This window comes from Pezoporus wallicus, unplaced genomic scaffold, assembly GCF_028554395.1.
Source record: "Pezoporus wallicus isolate ANWC-B61680 ecotype Strahan unplaced genomic scaffold, APGP_CSIRO_Pwel_v1 contig_10389, whole genome shotgun sequence".
NCBI lineage: Eukaryota > Metazoa > Chordata > Aves > Psittaciformes > Psittacidae > Pezoporus > Pezoporus wallicus.
Window position 1 is genome coordinate 1,000,860 of NW_026637666.1, and position 16,019 is coordinate 1,016,878.

At 41.0% G+C, this 16,019-nt stretch overlaps 1 protein-coding gene across 1 annotated transcript in view; it reads right to left on the minus strand.

The window, feature by feature from the left end:
- Nucleotides 1-2,923: 2,923 nt before the first annotated feature.
- Nucleotides 2,924-16,019, minus strand: part of MED13 (mediator complex subunit 13) — a 53,704-nt gene continuing 40,608 nt past the window's right edge. The window contains exons 16-30 of the mRNA XM_057407139.1: nt 14,253-15,169; nt 12,674-12,841; nt 11,369-11,592; nt 10,610-10,799; nt 9,623-10,088; nt 8,809-9,028; nt 7,989-8,180; nt 7,617-7,840; nt 7,003-7,145; nt 6,621-6,779; nt 6,341-6,526; nt 5,998-6,146; nt 5,577-5,750; nt 4,321-4,421; nt 2,924-3,644 (exon numbers count right to left, since the gene is read on the minus strand). Coding sequence (XP_057263122.1) covers nt 3,512-3,644; nt 4,321-4,421; nt 5,577-5,750; nt 5,998-6,146; nt 6,341-6,526; nt 6,621-6,779; nt 7,003-7,145; nt 7,617-7,840; nt 7,989-8,180; nt 8,809-9,028; nt 9,623-10,088; nt 10,610-10,799; nt 11,369-11,592; nt 12,674-12,841; nt 14,253-15,169 — 3,646 coding nt within the window. The 3' untranslated portion in view covers nt 2,924-3,511. The remainder of the gene's footprint in view (nt 3,645-4,320; nt 4,422-5,576; nt 5,751-5,997; nt 6,147-6,340; nt 6,527-6,620; nt 6,780-7,002; nt 7,146-7,616; nt 7,841-7,988; nt 8,181-8,808; nt 9,029-9,622; nt 10,089-10,609; nt 10,800-11,368; nt 11,593-12,673; nt 12,842-14,252; nt 15,170-16,019) is intronic.

Genomic DNA, 16,019 nt, shown 5'->3' on the forward strand with positions numbered 1-16,019 from the left:
CGGCCTGGCCTGTGGCATCCGGACCCCAGCGCTGCGCCCGGGCCTTGCCTCCAGGTCGCTCGGAAACCCCTAAAGCTCGGTGAGTAACGTCCCGAAACAGTGACCCTGAGGACTGTGCTCGGTCCCGGCTCCAGGCCTGCGGGGCAGGAAGCGCCACTGGAAACAGAAAGTGCACCCACAAACAGTAATGAAATAAAAACACCCTTTAAGCACGAAGCGGAGTTCCATTTCCTTCACTAAAGACAAACCAAACCCTTCCCACGTGGAAGCGGTGGTGTACACTGTGACCTCAATTCATCCGTTCTCCACAGAAACCCCCATCAGAACACGGTTTCTGCAGCAGTACTCTCCCGACAGACCCATAACGCTGTGCCATGCTGGTGTGCAGCAAAGTATATGGTGCAAGAGCAGTTAAACCAAAACACATCTTACTCTAATGTCTGAAAGCTTTAAAATAATGCAACGTAATATTGTGATATTACAGTATTAAATGGTGCTTGATTAAAGCCATCTGCAGGTCTTCATCGCAACACATGAAGTTAAAATTGCCATCAGAGGTAAACAGAGAAATACAATAACCTGTGCCATAACTGACATAGCTGAGGATTTAAATATAAATTCATTTATAGTTCATTACTTCAGGAAATGTTAGAAAGATGTAAATGTTACTTTAAAACGTAAGGGTTGTTTGCAAGTACAATTGGGGGCCTGCTGGCCTAGCAACAGGGTGTTTAGAAATCCAATTCAAAGGTGAGTGAATGACTTAAACACAGCAGGAGCTAGGTTAAAATGCGTATTTTTAATCTGAATGGAGGGATCCCAGGTTCTCTCACTGGATACTTCAGAGGAGGTAACCTCCACCAGCCACCGAGCAGGGTGCTGCCCCGAGCGATGCTTTCTTGCAAGACCATTCTGTAAGCTTGTACTTGCTAAACAGCCCCAGTGACCCGGCTTGTGATGATTTCATTCATAAACTAGCCATGATGTGCACTTCAAATCGTTAAATGGGAGTATAACTAGCCAAAAAAAAAAGGATGGCCAATGCAGCAGCTGGCTCCATGGTGGTGGCAGACTGATGTGTGCACGGCTGGCTGCGACTTGCACTCTGGAAAGGGCCCTCACGGTCTGTCCTAGCTGAACGTTTGTAACCCAGTGATTACAGTAGTGAAATCTGCCTTAACTGGATTGGCAGGGCAGTGGGGAACCGGCTGCTTTCACAGTTGGAGAGGTTCCTAGGGAAGGCTGTGATCCAGGTAACAGACACAGTTACACCACTGTTCAGGCAGCTGATTCACTTACCTTTATGAATATAAGTCAGATTGAACTCGGAGAAAGCCACACCAAAACCTGTTCCCTGGAACATGCCTAAACTGAGCCAAGGCCGAAAATGACCACCTAGCAACAAAGCTTAAAAATATAAAGGATATATGCTTTGAAAATTCCAGTTTTAGGAGCACTTTTCCACTTCAAAAATCTCAGACAAATGCAAAAAAAAACAAACCAGCTCCTGAAGGACAATAGTGTGCTGCTTGCTCTGTGGTGTTACCATTACCAAGATAAAGTACGACAGCCCCAGTTCCTAACTATCAAAATATGTGAACTTGCGATTGCAGTCATGTTATTCTGAAGGAATGACTGAGAATTTTCATCACCAATTGTATCTCTGTATACAAAACCCAGAATAGTTGCTAATACTGTATATACACGATTCAGTGAGACGGTTTACATGACAAATGATCTCAGGCAGGTATTCTGCATTTACAAACATGATTTCCATTAAAACACTACGTTTTGTAAACACGATTCCTTCCTTGTAGAGGATTAACAGCAGGTGCACAAAGGGATCTTAAAACTTGCTCCTTTAACAGTTTAAACCAGTGAGACGGGCAGTATTAAGACCCAGGACGTGGGTTATCGCAGCAGGCCCACGTGAGCACTGCAGTCAGATGAGAAACCCAGAAAAAACAAATGTAGTTGCTCTTCAGCACCCGTAGGGGCTATTTTAGAGCAGCATCAGACAGAGGGTGTGTGCAAGGAGAAAGGAGGAAAACTGCTGAGGAAAAACGGTGACTGTTGAGGGAGACTTCTAGGAAAGCCTTGGGATCTGTCAGTCCTTTCCTTAGGGAGGGCGAAGCCTCCTTGGCACGTGCCCCAGCCAGAGCCTGAAAAGGGGTTATGGGGAAGGCCATTCACTGATACTTGGGACCTTCACCACAGTGCCAAAAACACATGAAAAAAGGAAAATGTTCAGGGTTTCGTGCTGGTTTGTTGGTTTTTTTTTTACTAGTGGAATAAAATCTGAATACCAGAATTTACTGAGAATCTATATACACCACATTTTAGTTAAACACACACCAATCTTAAAGTCAAGATTGACTGTTCTCGCATTTGTGAAATGGCTAGAGCTGGGCTAAATTTCAGCCTTACAGGAGACTTTGGATAAGATCAGAGTTTTCCGTGTGTTTCGCCTCAGATTCAGGTGGAAGAAAACAACGCAGTCACCACAGTGCCAAGAGTATCAGTAGATACGCTCAACAGATATTCTTGTGATATTCAAACTTGTATACTGGAAACGGATCTGAGAATCTAGCCACAGCCCTGAACCATAACACAAACTTCAATTGAAGAGTTTATTCATTTTATTCTCACTACAAGTTAAACCACCTACAATATCACTTATATATTGCCATTGTTACTCTGTAAAGGTGTGATATAAAATGCTGTAAGACCCGGTACCTTTTCAATTTATATAAACACAGTGAACTTCATTACTGTACATGTACTCTGCAACTACAGCTTAGCTGTAAATCCCCCACACACAATGGTATGGACATTAACCCCTCTATCCCCATTAAACTGTACATCAAGACAATACAAATTTACTGTCCCCACCCACCCCTTACAAAAAAATAATACTCTAAAAGCAACCTACTGCAACTTTTAATTAAGACGATTACATATATTTTAGACCAATTGCTTTAAAGCAAGAAGGCAGTATAAACCTTCTAGGAAAATTTTTATAAAAGAGGTTAAGAAATATAAGACAATTTATACATTTAAAAACTTACAATAAATAAGAGATGCAGGCATTTTTGAATACTAGGTACTATAATCCAATACAAGAACATCTTGATGTTCTGAAGCCATAGGTTGAAACTTAATTGTTCCTCATGTTTCTTCTCATTTCCATGCTTTTAATATTCATTAACCATGACTGGGTACTATGGCTCATTACTCTTCACAAATACTGTGGCTGGGGAAAAATGGTTAATTTTGCTACTAAAAATGTTATAATACACTTTCGGATCATCATTCTAAAGCGTCCCCCATAGTCAGTGACTCAAAGACAGCAGGGTGATAGCTGCCCCTCTCACAAGTCAAACCAATATTTGCTCCAAGTAACAAGATTCATACCCCATCACAAACAACTTCCACTGAGAAGATTTATAACTTAGTCCTGCAGTGAAATATCCCTTTTCCTCATTTTTGTCTTGCAAACGTCAGATGAAGATCACAGCATATTCATGATAAAGTTATACAACTGATTCAGCACCACAAAATGAATTGGGAGACATGACCGTCTGTCCTGGGTTGCAGGATCACAGGTTAGCCAGGAGAGTGCATTGTACTGTTCCAGAACAAACCTGAAAAGCAAACAAAGCTTCCATTAAGCCAACAGATTCTCTTACCAGTACTTTATAGTCCTAATATACTATAATCCAGTTTCTTTGGCATTAAAAACAAAAGGGGTTTGCCAATGTTCGGAAATAACATGCCTTCAGAATGACTACACGCAGCTCAAAGCTAAACTTTCTCAGTGGAAACTTTAATTCTGTGCTTAGTTAACATCAAGAGGTTCACATATTAAAGTAAAACCAAACTCACGAAGACAAAAAATGGCATTTTGTCAGCAAGTTGCCTGTGTATACACGAGTCTAGACTCTTGTACTTGAGCATTTCAGTGTTTCCACAAGAGTGCCCTGCTTAACTATAACTGTCTTCCGCTAATTTACGCACTGTCTTGTATGTTACACCTCAAACTCTCTTCTGGTTTGAGGAATTCATTGTCTTTCAAATATTTTCAGTTGTAATCAACACCGATTAGTTCAAGAAGGGCTTGGAGATGTTTGTGTTCAATTGCGCTGTTCTGTGATAAAGCCAGCTTTTAATCACTCCAAGCACAGCAATTTATGTTGTCTCTGTGATATGTTAAGGATATCAGCAGCACAAAGAAAAAAAGCTAACAGCAAGGAAAACAAACAGGCAGGTTCACTGCAGCAGCAATGCACAATGTTTTTACAAGTGATCAATCATAAATACCTGAGCACATCAGAAGTTTGATTAGAATCAAGTGGATGGGAGTGTTTACTGTGGAGTAGCTCGTCTGATTGCACTGAAGGCACGTGGAGGTGCAAAGAGGCCTGGGAAAGAAAGGAAGATGCCAGCAGTTACTGCCTTGTTCAGCTACAGCCTGTATTCTTCCTTCTGCGTTGTTGGCCCATCCCTTGCAGTCACCTTCTAGTCTCTGACACACAAGCCAAAACAAACCCTATCCTTAGGCCATTAACAAGTTCAGGAATGACCAGATACAAAGGAAATGCATGCAGATCTCTTCTAAAAGCACAGTGCTAGTAGTATAATAAATTTTAGGAAAAAAAAAATTTAATCCCTTTGTTACATTAAGTGATTATTAAAAAAAACCAACTCAAATAGCTCAAGACATCCAGTAACATACGGACTTGGAAGTTCAGTTGCTTTCCATAAGACAGGTCTATTTATAATCCATATAAAGAGCTGCTTAGGGTAAATAATAAATCCTCTATGCAAAAATATGTCTTATAGCAAAGCCACAGCTGACCTTAGGCCAAGGCTAATCCAGACACAAATAAGGCTGCAGAAGATATATCTGTACCATCAGAAAATAAAGCATGGTATTAGAGATCCTAATTTAAGTCAAAAGCGAATAATGTTAATAATACAGACTTTATGTACTATTGTGTAGCCTTAAGTGTGCCAAGTATGTCTTGACTGTGCCATAAGAAGATAAGGGAATCAGACAATATCCAGACAGATGATACATTGGCTATCGCTTGGCAGCAGCCAACATGAAAACCTGGCTTCTGTGCTTTTTGCAACACATAAATAGAGTTGTTTCTTTTTTACCCAGTGTAATTGAGATATTACATGGCACTTGCGTACTTTACCGGTCCCGACAGGAGCAGGACATTAACCAGAGATTTGTCTAGAAGCTCAGCCTGTTCTTAAAAATACTGTAACACAAAGCCAGAGAAAGAAAGGAGCCCAGACTACTGTGAAGAAACCATTGGAAGAGCACAGAACCCTCCAGAACATCTGCTACTTCCATTAATCCTTTCTCTTGCCTTAAAAACAAGGAAACATAAAAAGCCAAAGCTCAGAAATTGAACACCCAACCTCTCATGAAGCTAAAGCAGACATATTCCAAGAGACAGGCTGCAACTTCATTTTGAACATAATAGCTTTTGTAATTCAGATCCCTGCACACTGCACAACTTTCTATGTCAGGCTGCCCAGGAAGATGGCTTAAATTACAGTACCTTAAGAAACAGGGGACACTGATTTTGTGCTTGAGGGCACGCTGACCAAAACCAGTCAGGCAACGGACCTGCTTTGGCAGTTGACACAAAATAGCCAAGGGCCAATGGCTGTTGCAGGATATTTGTTACTTCATCGTGAGATTCTGTTGAAAGCAATCGATCTGTACCTTGACCCTGTAAAACAACAGGCAATGGTTTAATATTAGGACAGCACAAACTTTATAGGAATTATCTGTAGCTTTCAAAACACAAAGCAGTCTGAAATACCCAAGCATTACATGAATCTTGCAAAGACAATCCAATATGAAATTGATTCAAAACATTTTGTACTAACCTTTCATGACACAAAGGGAAATTAGCAGATGGAAAAAAAACAAACAAAACATCCCTCCCACCCCCCTGGTTTTACTCTAATAGTTACCTTGCCCATATCACCTCCATGGGGGTAGTGGGACCCTGGAGAATGTACAGGGGATCCAGTAGGGGATGCAGGAAGAATATTTATAATATCAGGATCAAGATCATCTCCAGTGTCTAACAAGTCAAAGATTCCCATTCCGTCTGCTCCATCTTGAAAAAAGAACAAGACCAGTGAATTTCTATATGCTGTGTACAGGAAATGACAATGCCTTCTGAAACCAAGTGATTTTCCGTATCAGTCTTGTGGGTTCATTACAATAAAAGTCTTATTATAGGGGCAGTGACAAGGGTTTTTTTTTCAGTTGGGTTTGGTTTTAAAGCAAGAATAAATCCAACCTACTAACCATTGTTTGTGTTAAAGGCCAGATCCAAGTTTTCAGTGGTGTAAGTTGACGATGCTACTTGCACAGATGCAGATGTGGGAAACACAAGTATATGAGTGCATGATGTGTCCTGTGGGGTGTTCAGCTGAGATGTCTGCATGTTTAAAGTGGTGCTACGTCCAAATACAGAGCCGGTCGATACAGAATCTTTGGAAGAGAAATCAAGTATTTCCTTAGTTTTGTTAACCCCAAATTACTAGTTCTCTTGCCAAAAAAGAGGAAGAGCGAGCTTATCAAATACCTGGCATAATAATGAAGGACCCCTGTGGTTCCATTGCCACCAAACAAGCACTGAGAATACTGGGGGAGTCCGCAGCAGAGATACCACACATTCTGCACATGTCTTTTAGTCTCTTGCTAAGGGACTGAAGGTTTCGGCGACTCAGCAAACAACTCCAGTCTGAGGGAATAAATGATACAGTTTGTCTAGGAGAACAATGCTTGCTGCAGAATACATATTTTGCATATAATAGGGCATGGTGTAAACGTCAAGTCTTAATACAGAATACACAAAGAAACTCAAATTATTTAGGTTTTCTGCCAGAAGTGGGGACAGACACTTTATATTATTGAAAATTTAAGCCTTCAAATCGATTTTAGGCTCTAAAAAATGTCAATGTTACCTTTTAATTCCCCATGCCCTATTCTTCCCAGGCGGCCTATTACAACTCTCCATGGCAAAGAGCTCATCTGCACAAGTCCCAAGCACCATTCCCAGAGTTTCTGAAGACCAAGTCTGCGGGCAGAACCCTTTTTCCTGCGAGCTCTAGAATTAAGAAAGGGGAGAAAACAAAGCTAGGACCCATCTGCAGTAAGTTTCTATTGCCACTTTTGGAACTTATTTGCATTAACCTGACCAGTCCCAGAACCCAGCAATGTTTGTGTTGTAGTACATCAACTGCAACTTCTGCTTGTGGTTCTTTAATTAATCACATTCCAACACTGACATCAAAAGCCAGTAAGTGTATGGGGGTTACATGTGTGTGTGTGAATATGAACACCCATACAAAACCACTCAAGAATCACATGAAATCAGGTAACATTCTTCTAGAAATTTAAATTTAACTCAAACCAATATGCGTGTAATACAGAAATTACCCGTTTGCTTTAGCTGGTTTTGCAACACAGGGAGTCTGCAAAAGTCAGAGTTATTCTTACAGCGTCGTAAACAAACAGATTCTTCATGGGAATGAAAAGATACACATGCTAAGAATTTATGTAATAGTTTTGTTCTTACCTGTTTGGTACATCAATGTTAATTATGCAAGTTTCTAACTGTTCTCCATAGAGATCTGTACAAGATGCAAGAAGCCATCGTTGATCGTGAGACAAACAGTAGCCTACAAAAAGCACGTTATACTTCTGGCCAGCTTCTCCAAAAGTTTCTCCTAGCTCTGTTTGCTTGTCCTTTACTGGAGCCAGTATAAAAGGAGGGGTGTATAGTCGAATGCACTCAGGTCTCTATAAAAATGACAGAGCACACAATGAAGTTTCAAGAAGCAATTATTCCTAAGGACTCTAGTTAGTTAACATGAAAGACCTAGTGATTTAATAAACAGGGACATTTCTCTGATCTGCATATTTACACAATCATGTTAACAATACTCACATCAGGGCTCTTAAGAGCCGTTTCCATGGCTAAACCTGGGCCAAAGCCAGTTAATGTTTTCACATTGGTGGAAGTTGGAAGAGGTCTCCGACACTGAGTAAAAGCTGAAAATGCCAGAGATTTTAAATGCTGAGTGTAAATCTGCCGGTCCTCATGTTTCACAGGTTGGAGAAGGTACTGACACGGGACAATCTAGAACAGATTACAGAGGAGAAAAAAAAATAACTGCTGTTTCATCATTAGATTAAAATGGCTTTTGAGCTAGTATTTGGGGATGCAGCTTTCAGAATTTTACTTGGTGATGTGGATCTTGGCTATCTCCTGCCACTTCTTCCAAAGCTATGTGGGACTTCAAGGAATTATTCTCCTTGAAATGCTTTTCAGAGAAAAAAACTATTTGTTTAGAAGAGAATCTTAACGATTTCTCCAAAAAGATGCCCTCTGTTAACTTGCTCTGCAGCTGCTGACAACATCACAGTTGGATGTCTACCAGGAAGGAGCACTAACACCCAGCAGGGTCAGGCCAGCAGCGCAGATTCCAGTGATTCCAGCAGCTTTCCTACACGTCACTCATTATTGGAGTGAGCCACTACATTTCTTCTGAGATAAGACCGATGAGTTTGGAATCTACTACAGGATTTGGCTTCGGCTAATAACACTCAAACTGCTCTAAAAAACTGTAATCCTCATGATTTAACAGCAGTAGAATTGTAAGTAAGGTTTACAAAGCAAAATTTCACCCCAAGGGTGTTACCATCTCCAAAACATAACCAAAGCCAAAGATACCTTCTTCAGCATGTTTCTATAAACGTTAGCTCACCTGCACAGAAATTATATTCTTGATGTTAGGAGGAAGAACCTGAACCATCTCTAAGAAGCAGCGCAGAAGTCCAAGTGTCCACAAACTAGATGAGCTGCTGTTCTCATCCTTTTTTTCATACGTAAAAGGATCGATAATGTAAACTACAATTGCAGGGGGGTAGGTGATAGCATGCGAATCTCCATCTGTAGGGACTCCAACTTTATCACGATCCATAGTGCTGGAAATGAAATTTTGAAACCAGTTAGCAAAAACCAAGTTTTATACTGATTTACTTTAAAGCTAAGATCAAATCGTCAGATTTGGTCTGAAAGACCTTTAAGTCAACTGTGGTGTAAGAAACAGTCTTTTTATTTCATTCTTATATCCAAGCTTATCAGCAACTCAGAATTGCTTGTCTTTGCTTTAGCCTTCTTTATTACAGAAACACAACAGCACATAGCTCTATTGCTTTAACTGGGGAACAAAAGCATTTACAAGGTTGGTCTCTCAGTAAGAGCTGTCTACTGCTACAACTTTGATAACAGAAAGTAGAACTTTAAGATGCTGACAGTGCATAGTTTGGTGAATTTTAAAGTTTATTTTTGTACCACAGCAGACACTGAGATACTATTAGAACTGTGGCTAAGACTAGAACCAAAAAGTTCAGCTCCACTACGGAGGAGCTCTCATCCTCTCTGAAGAGCAGCCTTGTGGCGAGAAAAGAAATACAGGATTTTTACTGAAGGGACAAGAGCAGCATTAACAGGTTCACATTAGTTGAGCTGAGGGGTTCTTTTTTAGCCAAAGAAGGTTTGACTCTGCAGTTCATTACCTTTCAGAAACTTCTGGGTGGGGCTGTGCAGGCGCTGAAGCAGCATCTCCAGACATCCCAGCTGTTTGCAGTGTTGGCTGTTGCTGCTGTCCTCCTGTTTGCCCATTTTGGACTGTTGCAGCCTGAGTGGGCAGGGAGGCAGAAGTGGTATTGTTCATACTGCTAAAAGGTGGAAATGAAGAAGGCTTGCTTGTAGGGATCCCACTGCCTAGGCTGGCAGAAGAGGACGATGGGGCAGTGGTGGTCAACGTCGAATTAGCTGTAGTAGCTGCAGAAGACATGGCACTGTTTGATGTCACTGTAATAGTACTACTGGTGGGAGCTGCAGGAGCAGATGACGGAGTGTTAGGATTTCCAGTGTTAGCTGTCACTGGAGGCAGAGCGGAGGCCGGCTGGCTGGAGGGAGGGACCAGATTTATTTGGGAAAGTAAAGAATTGTCCAAAGGCTGAGAAGCGAGATAAGGACCTAAAACCAGAAAAGAGCATAAATTTTATATTGCAGCTGGTTTTAAGCATACATCATCTATAATTTCAACGAAACTGAGAGCAAACCTTCAGCGTATATTTTACCTCTCTAATTAAAATACCCGTATTAAATGTTCAAATTCCAGTATTCTTGTAAGACTCTTTCAGAAATATCCAGAAATACTTTCTTTTTCTTAAACATTTTCTTTTCCAGCCATGTTGAATTGCAAGAAAGCACTGCTTCACAATCTTAAGTCACCAGTGCAAAAAGACAATCCAGGTCCCTGCCAGGCAGCAAAGCTGCCATTCCCTAAAGATACTGATAGATGGTAAGAAGCCATTTTAGCATGTATTTAGTATGTCGGGGGGTTGAATGTGTTTTTTTCCCCCTCAAGCTTAAAAGCAGAAAACCACAACAAACAATAAGACTCAATGAATGAAGGCAATGATTTCTTTCCTCTCTACTGGAATGGATTAAGTGGTAATCGCAGGAAATAAGAAACACTAAGAAAAATTTCATACCCAGCTCATATCTGCAAACTTGAGCATATAGTTTGAGTTTGGAAAACGCTTCGTTGTTGGCATTAGCTGTCTGTGAGAACCACTCTGTGAGCAGCTTCTCAGAAAGTTTCTTTGAAGCAGTAGGACCAACTCTCATGATCCCATCAGGCAATAACTTACAGATAGGTCTGTGCTGACCAAGCCTGCATGACTGAAAAGAAGGAAAAAGAAGAGGCAAGATGAGGAATTTGTAAGCCTTACAAACATTTAATATCACACAAAGAATCACGTATGTGTAAAAACAGAGAACTAATAGATCAATTATGATATTCCAAAGTAACGTTTTAATCCTAGACTACTATGCCACTCTGAAAGGCTATATAGTGATTTTATAACTTATTTTCAGGTTTTCCTAAATGCAAGAAAACCAGGTCCATACATCATCTACTCTAATTTTAATCACAATCTAAGTGATACATGTATTTAATTAATTAATTACAGCTAAAACAATTGAAGTGGTAATACAGAGTTTTACCACTGAGTGGCGTTTATCCGATAAAGACTCAAAACAGCTACTACCAAAAGGAACAGCGAGCAGCATGAGCAACCCTTTATCTTCCAAGTGCCCATTCCTAAAATCCTTTCTAGCAGCTTTCTGAGATAGCATTCCATGCAAGTGTTTATATCATCTGAGACAAGCCTGATGAGTAGTTATGAGTTTGTATTAGACACAGTCTTTCAAAAACTCCATCTCACTGCTAACTGCCATAAATAATGTACCTCATATATTGCAGTCAGATCCCTAAAGAAGCTTTTTGCTCCATTCAGCAGAGCTTCGTTCTCTGGGCACACCACAACATAAGCAACATCTCTTTGAGATCCATAAGGTTCCAACATCAGCCTCTCCCAATACGGCAATGCAAATGGAGACAGCACCAGAAAATCATAATCGTATCCCAACAAAAATGTTGGGATTGGCAGTGGTTCTGGGGACTCATCAGTTCCTGGAAAAGCAAGACACATTTTCCAATATATTAAGCAGAAAGCTTAAAATTAACACCCTGCTTCTAGGAAACACGAACAGAAAAAACACGAGCATTCCCAGCATCTAACAGGAAGTAGCACTGGTTATAAATGGAACAGTTCTCATTGTAACAGATACAAACTGAAAACCTGCATGTATGATCCAACCCTCTGCAAAAAAAGCATCAGCTAATTGTTTTCATTTGAAATCTCCTGGGACCTCAAGAAGAAGTTCCACGGTTGTTTACTATTTCTATCAGTACACACACGAGCAGGAACAGATCTTTCTGTCCAAGAGGAGAGCCTAAGTAATTGGTGATCAAAAAGCGAGAGGGAAGAAATGTAAATAGTCAAAGCAGATATGTAAAGGACCACAGAAGGAAGACAAACCAAAACTGAACGTGCATTTATAGTACATGTAAATGCATAATTGCCGTGTTCTAAATATAGCTACAAAAGATCTGCTGGTGAAAGGTCACTCTTCTACACAGTGGTAAATCAATCTCATATGCCAATGAAGTCAGTTTAAATCTCAAATGCACAAAATTTACCTTGTATCTGTAAACGTGCATAATGTGTTGGCCATTATCCACAATAGTGGATAACCTCAGATCTTCAACACAGTTCTGAAACTACTCAGCAATAAAGCACACTTTTTCAAGCGTTTCAAAGCTAGTATTTTTAACTATGCTAATTTTTGGAGTCTTTTGAGTAAAAAAAAAACAAAACCAACCAAACCAAAAACCAGAGCAATTACTCTATTTTTAACATTAAATCCATCTTGGCAATTTCAGTCCCTCACTTGGAGGGGTATCAGGTGTACATAAACAGTGCTATTGAAGCTGTTCATTTTAAAACTCACATCTTTAATTCATCTATTGTTTTAAAGAATATTTTTCTAAAGAGAAGAATTCCCCCTTGTCTAATGGCTCTTGTTAGCGTAGAGAAAGGTCACAAATGCTATCTAGAATTCCAGCAGGCTGCACAGCACCCGGACCCTGAGGTTTGGTGGCCAGAACAAGCAGAGCTGAACAGACAGGGGTCTACTGGTCAGCACTTTACCGTAAGAGCCTCTGCCAGCCATCTTGTGGAACTGCTGCCACGTGAGGGGCCCCTGCACACCCCAGGACCGCACCGTCCGCTTTTTCTGTATTGCATCCTGAAGGACGGGCTGGAGCGAGAGGAGCATGCGGAGGATGTCCTGGGAACACTGCATGCTCACGTCCACAACTGCAAGGACAAGAAAGCTGTCAAGGCCTGCTGCAACAACAGGATGCAATAAACAACGCACAATCCTCAATCACCTTGATTCTAAACTAAGTCACTCTCTTCCAAAACGTACACGCAGGCCACCCAAAGGCCATGGTGTAAAAAGCTAAGCCCACAAACTCAGATTTCTTCTTCTTCCCCTCTCAGCCACTTAGAAAACACACAGATTGGTTTTTAGCATTATTTGTTTCCATGTAGAGTTTTTCCCCTGAAAGCTTTACCAGGTTGATTTAAATTATGGGGAAAACCCCCTAAAACTAAAAACAATAATAAAACCCCAAACATAAGACCAAGCTGTACAACCCTTAAACTGCAGGATTTCCCCTCCAAATGAAGGAGGGTTAGGCAGACTGCCACCCAGTGCTCACTTTACAGAAGTCGAGGGAAGCATCAAACAGTCACAGCCCATTTCATCGGCTTGCCACCATTATGACATTTAACGTACACAGTGTTTAACAATAAAAAGCTGACACAAAATGTGGTATGGCTATAATTTCACAGCCTTCTGTTTAAAAGTATCTTTACATATTTTTATCCTAAATACCAAGGTCACAGTAACACTGAGTCTTCTGGGTGCCCGAGAACATCCATAGCCTGAGTTTTTTAAACTTAACCCCCACTGATACACAGAAACCAAGCTGTGTTTTACTGCTAGTCCTCCTCATCCTCGTTAACAACTGTGAATTGCAGCTAACTGCTACCAAAGTTTCATATTTCACTGTTGACCCTGCGGGAGTTGCTACTTGAAAAGACTATTATTGAGAGAAGTACACAAATACACACAGTAAAGAGTATTCCATGACACAGTGTCTCATTAGTTAGACCCTAGAAGGAAAAATCCAAGGATCTCTGGCAGACCAACATACAGTCAAGGCTACGAAAACGCTGTATTTGCCACACATGCCATTAAACTATTGTTCTACCCACCCTCAAGGAGGGGGAAGCCAGTTGTATCATAGATCTTGTTTAATTCTGCCACAGTAGCCTTGACAGTACAGTCACCATTTGAACCGCCTACACTTCCTATGTACACTCATTCCACAGAGCCTCCGTGGATGCAATCACCAAAAGCTGCTTTAAAAGAATAAGCCCCATGAAGTGCTGTGGACAGTTACCGTGGTCTTACATTACACTTAGGAATTTAGAGCTGATGGCAGCCAAGGCCCACACTCTGCTTGGTGTAGTGTACATCACAGAACATAAAAGGAATGGTTATTCTCAACACCATTAAAAGAGACGTTTATGCAAGCACACAGGTGGAAAAAACAATCTTAAGCATCTAATATTCACAAAGGAAAAATACAAAAAACAAACCCTTAAAAAACCCATTCACAGGTGGATAAGTAGAAAACAAGCTGGTTTCAATATTTACCGTTTCTTTTTGACCAGTGGTGCAAGCAAGTAGTTTTCACAAGTGCTTCATCAACTTTCCCTCCTGACATATTGTCCATGAACTGCCGTCCATGTTCCAAGGCTAAGTAGCAGTCATTGCAACAATCCCTTTCTTCTACACGTACCAGGTTGCTAACTGCACCAACTTTGGGAATGGAATCTTGATCTGCTGCTCCAAACGGTGAGAACAAGTTGGTGCACTGATCCTGCAGCAGCAGTATTAACTCATCAGGCAGCTTCTCAGGTTCTTTCAGCCCTCCACTGCCATGTTCAATAGAAGTAGCTCTGAGAGCTTCAAAGCGTTTTTCTGCTTCTTTGCCGCACTCTGTATTACGCCCTAGAATATCCAATTCATCTTCAAGAAACAGTCCAGAACTGTTGCCGAATTTTCTATTCATAACAGCACTGAAACCACAGGTACACCTGTATTGGGCCTCTTGTGTTGGATCAGGAATGTAAACTCCAACATCAGCACCTTTGATGTTCATATTGCAAACACATATGCAGCAGCTGTCAAAGTTACAGTCTTTGAAGAGATTCATTACAGACTCTGAGAGGATGAGATTCACATAAAGACTATGTGCCTCTGGAATGGAAGGCACAGTTGCAGGTTCAACAGAGTTAAGCGGTCTACACGTTGATGGCGTGGAAGCTGGCGAGTATAAATCAGAGTTCTCATATTTGACTGAACCCTGTGCACTTGCAGGTCCACCAGCCCCACGAGGGGTTCGAGGAGTCCTTGGTGTTCTAGGAGTTGGGAAACGAGGGGTAGAAGGAGAAGGGAGAATTCCAGCTCCACCGTTACTGGGAGGTGCACTACTTGGTGGCATCCCAAATGGAGTATGAGTTTGTGGTGTGTATGCAGGGCCATACTCTTGATCCATAGTGCTTCCATCACTAAGGGCAGCCAGAAGAAGAAGGAAATACTTTACATATACAACATACTGGGTTTGAAGTGTAAGTCTCACATTTCAAAGGAAGGACCTTCCTCATTAATATTTGCTTTTTTAAACTAGCCTTTCATAATCCCCAGCAAGATTTTCACTCCCTAAGGAACTCCAAGAACATTTGTTCTAAATGACTTTGCAGGACTCCCACTGACAGCACTGTTTAAGAATCTTTCCCCACCTCCTTTCGTCTTTTCTTTTGCACAAAGCTTCCAGAGAACAAATGTGGTCAGAATAAATTATAAATTCTATGGTTGTACGGAGTCTAAAGGACACCTTTCTTGTTCATGTTTTATTTACACATCATGTTGACACACACTAAGAAAACATACTGGGTCTATCACAGCAGCAGATTCAGCTGGATTCATGAGGAAAGTATCACCTGGAAATGTTTAACATTTGCTCTCCTAAGCAGCTGAGTACCTCTGAAGACCTACAAGGCTAATGAGACCTGGAAACATTGCTTACAAATGACCCTAACCAAACGAATGTCAGTATCAACACCAAGATTTAATATTCATATAATTTTATCAACACATGCATAGCCTCCTTGGTGCCTAATCCATTTATACCAGCTAGCAATGCAGAAGAGGAATAAATATATTCTTCATGAACTGCCAGCAAGACCATCACTACCAAATGCAGATTACAGAAATGCCTGCTGCAATACTACTGTTATCAGCCAATGTCACACTGGGCAGAGCTTCCAATCAAAGGAAATGTTTCCCAGTGCAGCCTACTACTGCTATTTAAGAAAACAATTTAAGAAACAGAAGCACCACCTACTAAGTCCTTACAGT